This window comes from Osmerus eperlanus, chromosome 2 (genome assembly GCF_963692335.1).
Source record: "Osmerus eperlanus chromosome 2, fOsmEpe2.1, whole genome shotgun sequence".
Classification (NCBI taxonomy): domain Eukaryota; kingdom Metazoa; phylum Chordata; class Actinopteri; order Osmeriformes; family Osmeridae; genus Osmerus; species Osmerus eperlanus.
Genome location: NC_085019.1, coordinates 22,267,633 through 22,280,418, shown reverse-complemented (window position 1 = coordinate 22,280,418; position 12,786 = coordinate 22,267,633). Strand labels below are relative to the sequence as shown.

The 12,786-nt window shown below is 45.3% G+C and overlaps 1 protein-coding gene across 1 annotated transcript; it reads left to right on the top strand.

Annotated features, from left to right (window-relative positions):
• Positions 1 to 530: 530 nt before the first annotated feature.
• Positions 531 to 4,191, top strand: si:ch211-237i5.4 (insulin-like growth factor-binding protein complex acid labile subunit). Its single transcript, XM_062481319.1, has 2 exons — positions 531 to 1,444; positions 1,633 to 4,191. Exons 1-2 carry the CDS (start codon positions 1,127 to 1,129, stop codon positions 2,404 to 2,406), a joined length of 1,092 nt encoding a protein of 363 aa, XP_062337303.1. The 5' UTR covers positions 531 to 1,126; the 3' UTR covers positions 2,407 to 4,191.
• Positions 4,192 to 12,786: the final 8,595 nt, after the last annotated feature.

Below are 12,786 nucleotides of genomic sequence, written 5' to 3'. Positions count from 1 at the left end.
AAAATATGATAATAAACATCCTAATATACAAAAAAGTATACAATATACTAGACCTCTAATACACATAATGACCTATAGCTACTAACTTTATAGACCTATACTAACCTAAAACAAGACGAATACTAAGACAAGTGGGGTACAGTTAGTTGCAATAGTGCGATATTGAGCTGAAAGTGACAGTGTAAAGTGACTAGTGAGAAATGTATCAATGTAACAGTGTAAAGTGACTAGTGAGAAATGTATCAATGTCCATATCAATGTCCATTCAGAAGCCTGATGACCCTTGGATAGAAACTATTTCATGTTATGTTTTTATAGGGTAATAGTATAGGATGTAGACTGAGAAAAAACTGCCGTCATTCGTAGACAAGTGAAGAGGCCTGCCCACTGAAAGGATTTAGCTTTTATGTAAGAATAAGTATGATGGATTGACAGATGGAAGTGCTATTACGTAGCGTGGCCGATGTTGAGAATTTTCAGAGACTCTTACTTTGGCGGATGTTGGTAGACAGTGGATAAACTACTCAGAGAACGCGTGTCAAAATCCAACGTAAAAGACATCCATACCAGATAACAGCTGGTGAGAAAAAAAAGTGGATTAATGAAGGGCTCGAGAGCAATAAAGAGCGCGTGAGAGTTCACCGAGACGCGCAAATAGAATGCAGCAATTTACGTTTTCGCTTGGGGGTAAGCACTTTTATTTAACAACAAGAGTTGGAATAAAAGGTAGCCTATTTTAGGTAAATGAACTAGTTCATGTTTTACATTTTGGAATAATATACAATTCCGAATTACGCACGTTATGACCGCTTAAATGGAGCAATGGATAGTGATGAGTTGAGTTGTCCTGTTGTAACTTAATTTCAATGCTATTAGATTTTTTTGTTTATAAAATGTGCTATTCAAGTTTTCTACATCCAATTCGCAACAATGTTCTGCTAAATTCGAACATTGACCCGTGTGAGGACACATCATGGTCGTATAGACTTCAGGTCATTAATTTATCCTTTTTTTACAGATGAACAGCAGGTATTTAAAGTACATTCAGAGACCAGGGATTAGACCCAAAACGAATTCTACCACCAACAACATCTGCGCTCTCCTTGATTAATCCCGCTCTCTGCGTATGAACGGCACCTCGATGGGCTGGACACATTTAACCCCAGGGAATATGCTCTTCGCGGGTGTGCTGCTGGTCGCGCTGTCACGGTTGGACTGTTCTAACGCGTGCCCGCCTCAATGCCTCTGCTATGAGCACTCGGACCTGGTGGACTGCCGGGCAAGGGGGTTCTTGCGTGTGCCCCACAACCTGCCACATGGCACGTGGCTCCTGGATTTGGGGGGCAACTTGCTGACAGATGTGAGGACGCATGCCTTCGCGGGTCTTTGGTCTCTGCGCGTCCTCGTGCTCTCAGACAGTGGCATCCAACATCTCCAGCGCCAGGTAAATACACACCGCATAAACTGTCACCATAACTTGAAACGTGTCTATGACAGTAGCTCCAAGATGAGATTAAACTTGGTCTCTAAAGCTCAACAGCTGTAACAAAATTCAGAACAATACGCTTTCGAATTTACGTCAAAAGGCATGTTTTACCTCAGGCGTTCTAACCGTTGCTTCTCTGCTCTCAGGCGTTCTTCTCCCTCTCCTACCTGGAGAAGCTGGACATGAGCCGCAACCTCCTCCGCCGGCTCCCTCCGGACTTCTCCGACAGCCTGACCGCCCTCCGCGAGCTCCGCCTGGACCACAACACCCTGCTGCAGCTGGACCCCTCCAGCCTGGGCCGCCTGGAGAACCTGGAGAAGCTGGACCTCAGCCACAACCTGCTAGCCTCCCTGGAGCCCGGAGCCTTCAGGGGCCTCTCCCGCCTGCGTCACCTCTACCTGCAGGCCAACCGCCTGGCCTCCCTCCAGCAGGGCTCCCTGACCATGCTCCCCAGCCTGGAGATCCTCCAGCTGGGCCAAAACAACATCTCCCACATCGACACGGAGGCCCTCGCCCCCCTCCAGAGCCTGGCCGTGCTGGGCCTGGAGGGCAATGCTCTCCGGCACCTCAAGTTCAAGACCCTCCTCGGCCTGCACACGGCCGTCACCCACCTCCAGCTGGCGGGGAACCCCTGGAGCTGCGACTGCGACCTCCACCGCGTCTTCAGCAAGATCCTGAGCGTGCGCCACCTCCACGTGGACGACTACCGCAACGTGACGTGCCGCGAGCCTCCGCAGCTGGCGGGGGCGTCGCTGGCCTCTGTGGAGAGCCAGCTGTGCATGGCCGAGACCGCCACCGTGCTGGTCATCACGGTCACGGTCCTGGTGACGGTGGTGGCGGCCGTGGTCATGGCGGAACGCACGCGGAAGAAGAACCAGGGGAAGAGCTGGGGCGGAGAGTCGGGCCGGGAGAAGGACTGAGGGCGGCCTGGTGGGGATGTGGCCTGGGCAGGGGGGGGAGAAGGACTGAGGGCGGCCTGGTGGGGATGTGGCCTGGGCAGGGGGGGGAGAAGGACTGAGGGCGGCCTGGTGGGGATGTGGCCTGGGCAGGGGGGGGAGAAGGACTGAGGGCGGCCTGGTGGGGATGTGGCCTGGGCAGGGGGGGGAGAAGGACTGAGGGCGGCCTGGTGGGGATGTGGCCTGGGCAGGGGGGGAGAAGGACTGAGGGCGGCCTGGTGGGGATGTGGCCTGGGCAGGGGGGGGAGAAGGACTGAGGGCGGCCTGGTGGGGATGTGGCCTGGGCGGGGGGGGGAGAAGGACTGAGGGCGGCCAGGTGGGGATGTGGCCTGGGCAGGGGGGGGAGAAGGACTGAGGGCGGCCTGGTGGGGATGTGGCCTGGGCGGGGGGGGGGGAGCACGAACTGAGGAGGGCTGTTGGTGTCGTGGGATTGAGCTGAGTTTGCACAAGGACGCTTTTTCAAACCATGAGACATTGTTCCTAACTTCTATGCTACCTGTCTTTAAGTTGGACTTTGCGTGTTGAGTAACTTGTTTCGTGTTTGTTCAGTTGCTTTGCTTGTTGCTGTGTCAATCGATTTAGCTGCATTTTTTAACTCCGCGCCGTTTTGGCTTGATATCATATTTTGTACACACATATTGTACTTCAATACATATTTTGTATCAAAGGATATATTTGATGGGAAGCACCAACAGTATCAAGTGTAATTATTTTCAGTGACAGGTCATACGAGATGGATTTGAAATGTCAAGGTCCACAGTCTGTTTTACACTAGGTTCTATCTGAATAAATATTAACACACAAACTGGGGGCACGGCGTGAAGTTTCTGTTGGGACGGTGCTGTTGGTGTTGGTCGTGGTCTGAGAGGCTGCTATCCAGGTCACAGGGATAACAGGGAAACATATGGCTCTGGCCTCAACCACTCCAGCACCAGATTACTGCTGTGCTTCACTCAGGGGCTGCATGATTAAACCTCACACGAGGCAGAGAACAGACTGCTCTAATCTCCCTCCGCACACCAGGACGCGTGGCCGCGCCCTCATCTGTGGGCAGGAGCTTTGATCGCCCTTCTATCCCCTGTCTCCCTGAAGGGCTCTCTCACGCGCTCCGGCGAGGATTAAAGGCGTGAGATTATTGGGATGGAGATAGAAGCCGCCATGGTTTTATTCGCTGGTACTTTAATCAAGCAGCCACAAGAAGGACATGAGCGATTGTGGGAGAAGAGTTAGATGACTAGACCACTTGTTGTGAGGCGACTTCCAGGGACATGTTGGGTGCGGTGCTGGGGCAAGTCAGCCAGTCATAACAGATCACAACACAAAGAGCACGGAAAATAGTTTGAAACCACACTGTCCATCACGGCGGTGGTTGGATTATGACGTCATAACTCATCTGACCTTTGACCCACCCCCCCCAGGCTGGCAGATGGACATGTTGGAACAGGGTTGCTGGACATGGAAATATGGCCAGTGGGAATCCTCTTTTCCTTCTCAGTCTGTCAGATCTTTTAGAGCAAGTCCACAGTTTGTTTACATGATGTATGTTTCAATCCAGCATGGATGGCATTGAGTACTTTGAGAAGTTTGACAGGGATCACAAGCAAAATCCAAATTCACATCAATATTGAATCGTAACATAGAAATGACCTTTACTTTACCAGCAGGTGTGTCCTATGCTATCAAGGTCATTGTTACCTAACAACACATCCCATAATTAAGTCGAGGGTTACACAAACGACCACACTGTCTTAAAACACAAGAACAGGACAAGGAAACAGAATTATGACGTCATGTAACTCTGTTTAAAGCTTCTTTTTGTTAGACAAAATAATCTTTCCAGATTGAGGGAAAGGGGATTTAAGGAGTTCTCCTTCAACCTGAGGATTTGATCAGTTTGAAGACATGTCTTACATAAACACTTTCAATATGGCTTGAGCTTGATTTAGACATGCAGCATGTGCTTATGTTTTGTTATGTAAAACTGGGACCATAACTTGGGTCGAATTTCAGCCTCCTGCTGTGTTTAGCCACACTGACACACGACACATCACACTGCAATTCCATACCTGATAGCTGATAGCCGTTAGTATGAGGCCCTACTATTGGGGGGTCAGGTGGCCGAGCGGTGAGGGAATCGGGATAGTAATCCGAAGGTTGCCAGTTCGATTCCCGGTCATGCCAACTGACGTTGTGTCCTTGGGCAAGGCACTTCACCCTACTTGCCTCGGGGGAATGTCCCTGTACTTACTGTAAGTCGCTCTGGATAAGAGCATCTGCTAAATGACTAAATGTAAATGTACTATTTACCCAGGGAGTTCTCACATGTAATTGTGATTGCGGGGTATATCCCCCCCCTCTGCTTCAAGTCAGGAGACAAAGGAGGAGCTGAAGATGGTACAGAAGGAGTTGAGGAGGAACACCAGAGAAGGGAAGAACGTGTACAGGAGGAAGATGGAGGAGCAGCTGCAGCAGAACAACGTCAGTGGAGTCTGGAGAGGCCTGAAGACCATCTCAGGTCACAACAATCCAGACTCCCAGACTGCGGGAGACCACAAGTGGGTGAACGACTTGCACTTGTCCTTCAACAGGTTTGATCAGCCACCCCCCCTCCCCCACCCCCAACCTGCTGTGTCCTGTGCAGACCGGCTGTGTCCTGCGCAGACCGGCTGTGTCCTGCCCATCAGGGTAGACGACGCCGTCATCTTCCTCCTCCAAAGAGCTATTTCTCACCTGGAGAAGCCTGGAAGCACTGTGAGAACCATGTTCTTTGATTTCTCCAGTGCCTTCAACACCATCCAGCCAGTGCTCCTGGGGGACAAGCTGGTGCACTCAGGAGTGGATCACCACCTCACATCCTGGGTAATCGACTACCTCACCAACCATGGCTACCATAGCTCTGACCCCAGGCGCATGTGGAGTGGACTTAAAGCCATAACTGACTACAAAGGGAGAGATTACAGTGAGACCCAGTCCTCTGTCCTACTGCCAGACGAGTTTAATACTTTCTACGCTTGCTTTGAGAGAGACAGTGACCCCTCTGCAGTGGAGCTACCTGAAGGCCTAGCCATTGGTGTGCCTACACTATACTTGAGGTGAAGCATTGCTTCAAAAAGATCAACCCTCGCAAGGCACCTGGCCCAGACGACATATCAGGTAGGGCCCTCAGGGGCTGCACAGACCAGCTAGCAGGGGTCTTCAGTGACATTTTCAACCTCTCCCTCAGCCTGTCTGTACTCCCCACCTGCTTCAAGAGGACCACCATTGTCCCTGTGCCGAAGAACACCAAGGTCACCTGCATGAATGACTATCGCCCGATAGCACTGACCTCTGTCATCATGAAGTGCTTCGAGCGGCTAGTAAAATCATTCATCTGCTCCTCGCTGCCTCCCACCCTGGACCCTATGCAGGTTGCATACCAGTCCAACAGGTCTACAGACGATGCCATCGCCCTGACAATGCACACAGCTCTCTCCCACCTGGACAAAGGGAATAGCAGGGGCGCCGTATTGGGGGGAAAAGTTAGGACGATTCTAAGGGCCCCTGGCTGACAGGGGCCCCAAAAAATAGGCAAAAAGTAATATAAAATTATATGATATAAACCATAATCGAGTATATAATACATTTAAAATATATTAATACAATGAATGATCTCTTTGTTTTTACTTGTGTTTGGCAATAAAGGTTAAATATCCCTATTGACCAAAAAGTAAACATCCATATTGACCGACCATCCCCCTGTATCTGCATGAAATGGTTTGATCCTGCCTGAGCGCACTTATCGGTGATGGTGTTTAGTTGCAGTCATAGATGCGCTAGTCGCTAGAATGTCGGGCCGTAAACACAAACCACAAAAAGATCAGAGAAAAAAGAAAGAAAGGATAGACAAAAGAGAGGGTTTCAATCAGTAACCCAGTTTTTTACCAAGAAAGGTGGGTAGCCAATCTGTGAGTCGTATTAACCTGTTGGTTTAACGTCCATATAAGCTATCTAGCTACCCAGCTAACAAGGGACATCCTGGGGACGTCATTTTGTTATCTGGGTACAGTGTTAGCCTACATTTCATCAACATTTAATCAGTGCAGGGAAACGTTTAGCAAGATATTCAGATTAAATCATTGTCCCGACTCCCTGCCTCTTTTAACAGACTTAACAACAGATGAGTCAGCAGCACCCCAGTCTCCCCATTACTATCGAACTCCAAGAAGCAATCCATTAACTAGAGAGGGTACAATTTCTGGGGAAATTGTAGGGTGTGCTTGCTTGCATCGGTTGCAGATGGGTCCGTTTATTAACTGTAATTTTTACTACTGATATTTCTGTATAGGCTATTTTATATAAAAATGCCTACTTATTATTTATGAAGATTGCATAGATTTAAAAGCATAGCCTACATTTGTTGCTGTTCATGTACAATTCAAAATACAAAAAGTGAAGTGTAGCATGTCCCTGTATGTAAGTCGCTCTGGATACGGGCGTCTGCTAAATGACAATGTTATGTAGAATGAACCTAACCTATATGACTTAAACGTCACCTTAAGTTTTTCCCTTCTACAGTAGTGATATTTTCAAGCATTTAGCCCACTCATATTGCATTAATTCATTAAGAACCACCTTTGAAACAAGCTGAACCCCCTTGAAACAAGCTATTCTAAGTAACAACGTTGTCACCGGCAGTATTAGATAGAATAGCGATTGAAACAGTACCATCTGCTAACTGAAAATATGCCCCCAAAAAAACGTAAATAAGCTTGACATTTATTTGGGGGGAAATGGCTAATTCAAAAGAAGTTTGCTGGAAGCGATCATTGTCAGTAACAATGCCAAATACGACCATTTGATCTGAGACTAGAGCCCTGCACTGCACGGTGGAGAAGCTGACCTCGGTAAATTGTGCTAAGCTAGCTTACTGTAGCTGCTGTTGCTAGCCAAACTTAAGGGGATTGTTTGAATGCGCCGGTAATGAAAAACGTTTCTTTTGACATCAAGTTTAGGCTGTGGCATTGAAGACAGCGACACACCACACAAGCTTGAGTTTAAATACATTATTTAATGTGAAATTACTTACTGTACATGCAAGTCTTGAATTATGCTGCCTGTAGCCTACTGTGCGCAACAGTCTACTACATCTATGCACGTTATGGTTATGCGTCGTTGCTAACGTGTGCTGACGTTGTGACGTTGGGCTTGCACTGATTCCCTTTGGCGACAAAATGCACTTTTTGCCACAAAAACGGGGGGGGGGCTGTGTGCTCAGCCCTCTCCTGTTCTCCTTGTTCACTCACGACTGTGCGGCAACGCACAGCTCCAACCTTGTCAAGTTTGCTGACGACACAACCATTGTGGGCCTCATCTCTGACAGTGACGACTCAGCCGACAGAGAGGAGGTTGATTTTTTTGTCAGGTCTTCTGAGTTCATCATCGGCAGGAAGCTCCCAGCCCTACAGGAAACCTACCACACACGATGCCTCAAGAAAGCAGGCAGGATCCTAAGAGACTGTTACCATCCATCCTTCAGTCTCTTTATCCCGTTGCCTTCTGTGTACTTATACAGTTAGGTCCATAAATATTTGGACATTGACACAATTTATCATTTTGGCTCTGTATACCACCACAATGGATTTGAAATGAAACAATCAAGATGTGCTTTAAGTGCAGACTTTCAGCTTTAATTTCAGGGTATTTACATCCAAATCAGGTGAACGGTGTAGGAATTACAATACATTTTATATGTGGCCCCCCCCCTTTTTAAGGGACCAAAAGTAATTGGACAATTGGCTGCTCAGCTGTTCCATGGCCAGGTGTATGTTATTCCCTCATGGGAGTTCGTTATTTCATTGACAAGGAGCAGATAAAAGGTCTAGAGTTCATTTCAAGTATGGTATTTGTGTTTGGAATCTGTTGCTGTCAACTCTCAATATGAAGTCCAAAGAGCTGTCACCATCAGTGAAGCAAGCCATTGTTAGGCTGAAAAATCAAAACAAACCTATCAGAGAGATAGCAAAAACATTAGGTGTGGCTCAATCAACTGTTTGGTACATTCTTAAAAAGAAAGAACGCACTGGTGAGCTCAGCAACACCAAAAGACCCGGAAGACCACGGAAAACAACTGTGGTGGATGACAGAAGAATTCTTTCCCTGGTGAAGAAAAACCCCTTCACAACAGTTGGCCAGATCAAGAACACTCTCCAGGAGGTAGGCGTATCTGTGTCAAAGTCAAAAATTAAGAGAAGACTTCACCAGAGTAAATACAGAGGGTTCACCACAAGATGTAAACCATTGGTGAGTCTCAAAAACAGGAAGACCAGATTAGAGTTTGCCAGCAAAACATCTAAAAGAGCCTGTACAGTTCTGGAACAACATCCTATGGACAGATGAGACCAAGATCAACTTGTACCAGAATGATGGGAAGAGAAGAGTATGGAGAAGGGAAGGAACTGCTCACGATCCAAAGCATACCACCTCATCAGTGAAGCATGGTGGAGGTAGTGTTATGGCGTGGGCATGTATGGCTGCCAATGGAACTGGTTCCCTTGTATTTATCGATGATGTGACTGCTGACAAAAACAGTAGGATGAATTCTGAAGTGTTTCTGGCAATATTATCTGCTCAGATTCAGCCAAATGCTTCAGAACTCATAGGACGGCGCTTCACAGTGCAGATGGACAATGACCCGAAGCATACTGCGAAAGCAACCAAAGAGTTTTTTAAGGCAAAGAAGTGGAATGTTCCGCAATGGCCAAGTCAATCACCTGACCTAAATCCAATTGAGCATGCATTTCACTTGCTAAAGACAAAACTGAAGGGAAAATGCCCCAAGAACAAGCAGGAACTGAAGACAGTTGCAGTAGAGGCCTGGCAGAGCATCACCAGGAACGAAACCCAGCGTCTGGTGATGTCTATGGGTTCCAGACTTCAGGCTGTCATTGACTGCAAAGGATTTGCAACCAAGTATTAAAAGTGACAATTAGATTTATGATTATGTTAGTTTGTCCAATTATTTTTGGTCCCTTAAAAAGGGGGGGGGGTTCCTTCCCTTCTCCATACTCTTCTCTTCCCATCATTCTGGTACAAGTTGATCTTGGTCTCATCTGTCCATAGGATGTTGTTCCAGAACTGTACAGGCTCTTTTAGATGTTTTGCTGGCAAACTCTAATCTGGTCTTCCTGTTTTCGAGACTCACCAATGGTTTACATCTTGTGGTGAACCCTCTGTATTTACTCTGGTGAAGTCTTCTCTTAATTGTTGACTTTGACACAGATACGCCTACCTCCTGGAGAGTGTTCTTGATCTGGCCAACTGTTGTGAAGGGGTTTTTCTTCACCAGGGAAAGAATTCTTCTGTCATCCACCACAGTTGTTTTCCGTGGTCTTCCGGGTCTTTTGGTGTTGCTGAGCTCACCAGTGCGTTCTTTCTTTTTAAGAATGTACCAAACAGTTGATTGAGCCACACCTAATGTTTTTGCTATCTCTCTGATAGGTTTGTTTTGATTTTTCAGCCTAACGATGGCTTGCTTCACTGATGGTGACAGCTCTTTGGACTTCATATTGAGAGTTGACAGCAACAGATTCCAAACACAAATACCATACTTGAAATGAACTCTAGACCTTTTATCTGCTCCTTGTCAATGAAATAACAAACTCCCATGAGGGAATAACATACACCTGGCCATGGAACAGCTGAGCAGCCAATTGTCCAATTACTTTTGGTCCCTTAACCCTCGTGCTGCCTTCGGGTCACATGACCCAAAGGTTCATAACGAACCATCATTGTGTTTACCCAATTTTACCCAATACAAAAACAAATAAAAATACTTTTCTTTTAACCTTCGCAATGTGGGGGGTCTGAGACAGCCCGACGGTTAAAAGAAAATGCTTCACTTTGTTTTTGTATGCGGTAAAGTTGTCGCAATACGACGGTGGGTCACAATGACTGATGGGTCAGAACGACCCGAGGAGAACACAAGGGTTAAAAAGGGGGGGGCCACATATAAAATGTGTTGTAATTCCTACACCGTTCACCTTATTTGGATGTAAATACCCTGAAATTAAAGCTGAAAGTCTGCACTTAAAGCACATCTTGATTGTTTCATTTCAAATCCATTGTGGTGGTATACAGAGCCAAAATGATGAAAATTGTGTCAATGTCCAAATATTTATGGACCTAACTGTATGTTATGTATGCCAGGTTGCTTTGCGTTGTCTTGTCCTAAGAATTTCAGTGCCCAGTCTGACCTTGTGTTGTTCTGTGCATCTGACAATAAAAGACTTGAACTTGAACAATGGTCGGGCCACATTAGGATACAAAAACCAACGTTTGAGAGAGAGAGAGAGAGAGAGAGAGAGGGAGAGAGAGGGGGGGAGAGAGAGACAGCTACCCAGCCATACATACAACTTGGACTGAAAAGATATGTGAGAACTTTCAAGAAATGTACTGGACATGAGGTCTGTGGTCAGGACTTGTGATGGATCCCATGTCAAATGGAAGTGAACTGTGAACTGTGATTCTGAATTATGGACTGAAACAGCATTGACACAATCCAGGTCTGACAGCTGTGGCCCGAATAAAGAACATCTTTTAACAACATTGATATTTATTGGAGGGTTTTATTAAAATAAATAGATTGTTTCAAAGAGCTTATCCCCATATATGATTGTACCAAATTAGACATTTTTGTCTACTTTACCTTTAATTTATCATTAATTTGTCTGATATTGCCATGTTGTGCTGATTGTAAAACATAATAGTTAATTATTTCCGTTGATCTTAGATACATTCAATTGGCAAATATCGAACTTAACATTCATAAGATTATATTAACAGATCTATTTAGATTTGAATAAGAGAGTCTATTTGTATGTACCCAGAGTAAAACAATATAAAACAAGAATAAGAGTATTTCAATGATTCCAACAATACAGTTCCGATGTAGATAAAAAATACAATGTTTACAGTTTTTTTCAAATGCTTACACAATTTTTTTTAACTTGTCCTCTTTTTTTCAAAACACAAATCCAACAACTGCACACACCAAATGCAAAATGCCTCGCTTCTCTTGCTAAATGAAGCACTGCATTCAAAATATCACAAACACGTCTCAAAAGCACACATTTGTCTCATGTTGCAAAAACTTTTGCCATTATATTACATCTTTGGATATATCATATACACACAGTTATTCAAAACCTAAAGCTCTTCTTTCATGAGCTCCTTTGTACATTTCTGTACAAGATTGAAAGTAAATGGCAGAGATGATGAAAAATTCATGGTAAACACGAAAACAAGATTGAAACCAAACTTATTTTTTTACTATAAGCATTTGTGGTTGTGAATACAGTATTACACAGTACAAAAGAAAGAGTGTAGTAGGACAGAAACCAAACCTAATTTTGAAAAAGGTGATTACGGAATGGTGTGTGTGTGTGCCATGAACTGTAGCATACAGTAATATATACAATTTTCGACAATATTGTCAGAATGTCTTCTTACAGTCACTGTACTGTTGCACGGTATGATACAGTAATCCACAAGACTGTGACCAATCATGCAGTGCACTGCAGTCAATGTATGCATGGGTGCTAAAATATGTTTGTGTGTAGTATACCGTGTGTTGTGCTGAAACAGCTATTATGTGTACATTAGAACATGTGTATATTAAAGTATATTGTTACATACCTGTTATCTTTTCTACAGTAAAGGTTCAAATTATACCCACCACTGTAAATCGAATCAAATTAGGCTATTTGTCTGCCTATTCTAAAGCCATGATTGGTTGGTGTTGAGTAAAGCAATGAGTGTTTGCACATGTGAGGAGTTAGTGTAAGGCACTGATGAATTAGTGTGGCATTTTGATTGGTTGTGTTTGAAAAAGGAAATAAAGATGCTTCCCGTTAGAATGTTGTGTGTTACGTGGAGAATTGTGTGTTGTGTTTTGCAAAAAGTGTTTTATGAAATTGAAAACTGAGTCAAAGGCCCAAAATGTGCATATGGTTTTGCAGATTTGAGGTGTGGTTCTGGTGTTTGAGTGTGAGGTTTCAGAAATTGTGTGAAAAGTAAGGAATTTGTGTGTAAGCATTTGAAAAAAACTGTAAGTATATGGCAAATTCATATTTCATTTAGCTGTATTTAAAATGTAAAAGTTAGTGAGAATGACTGAGTCCATACCAAACTTCTTCAGTCTCCTCAGGAAGAAGAGGCGTTTACGGGCCGCTTTGACCACCTTGTCCGTGTGAACAGACCAGGTGAGGTCGTTGCTGATGTTCACCCCGAGGAACTTGAAGCAGTTGACCTTCTCCACTTCAGATCCGTTGATGTGTAGGGGTGCATGCTCCTCCTCCTGCCGCCTCC

Bases quoted from the DNA above. Each gene is read 5' to 3' on its own strand.
- si:ch211-237i5.4 (XM_062481319.1), top strand. From the start codon at position 1,127: ATGAACGGCACCTCGATGGGCTGGACACATTTAACCCCAGGGAATATG. The intron at 1,445-1,632 runs GTAAATACACAC...CTCTGCTCTCAG, and splicing joins TCCAACATCTCCAGCGCCAG to GCGTTCTTCTCCCTCTCCTA.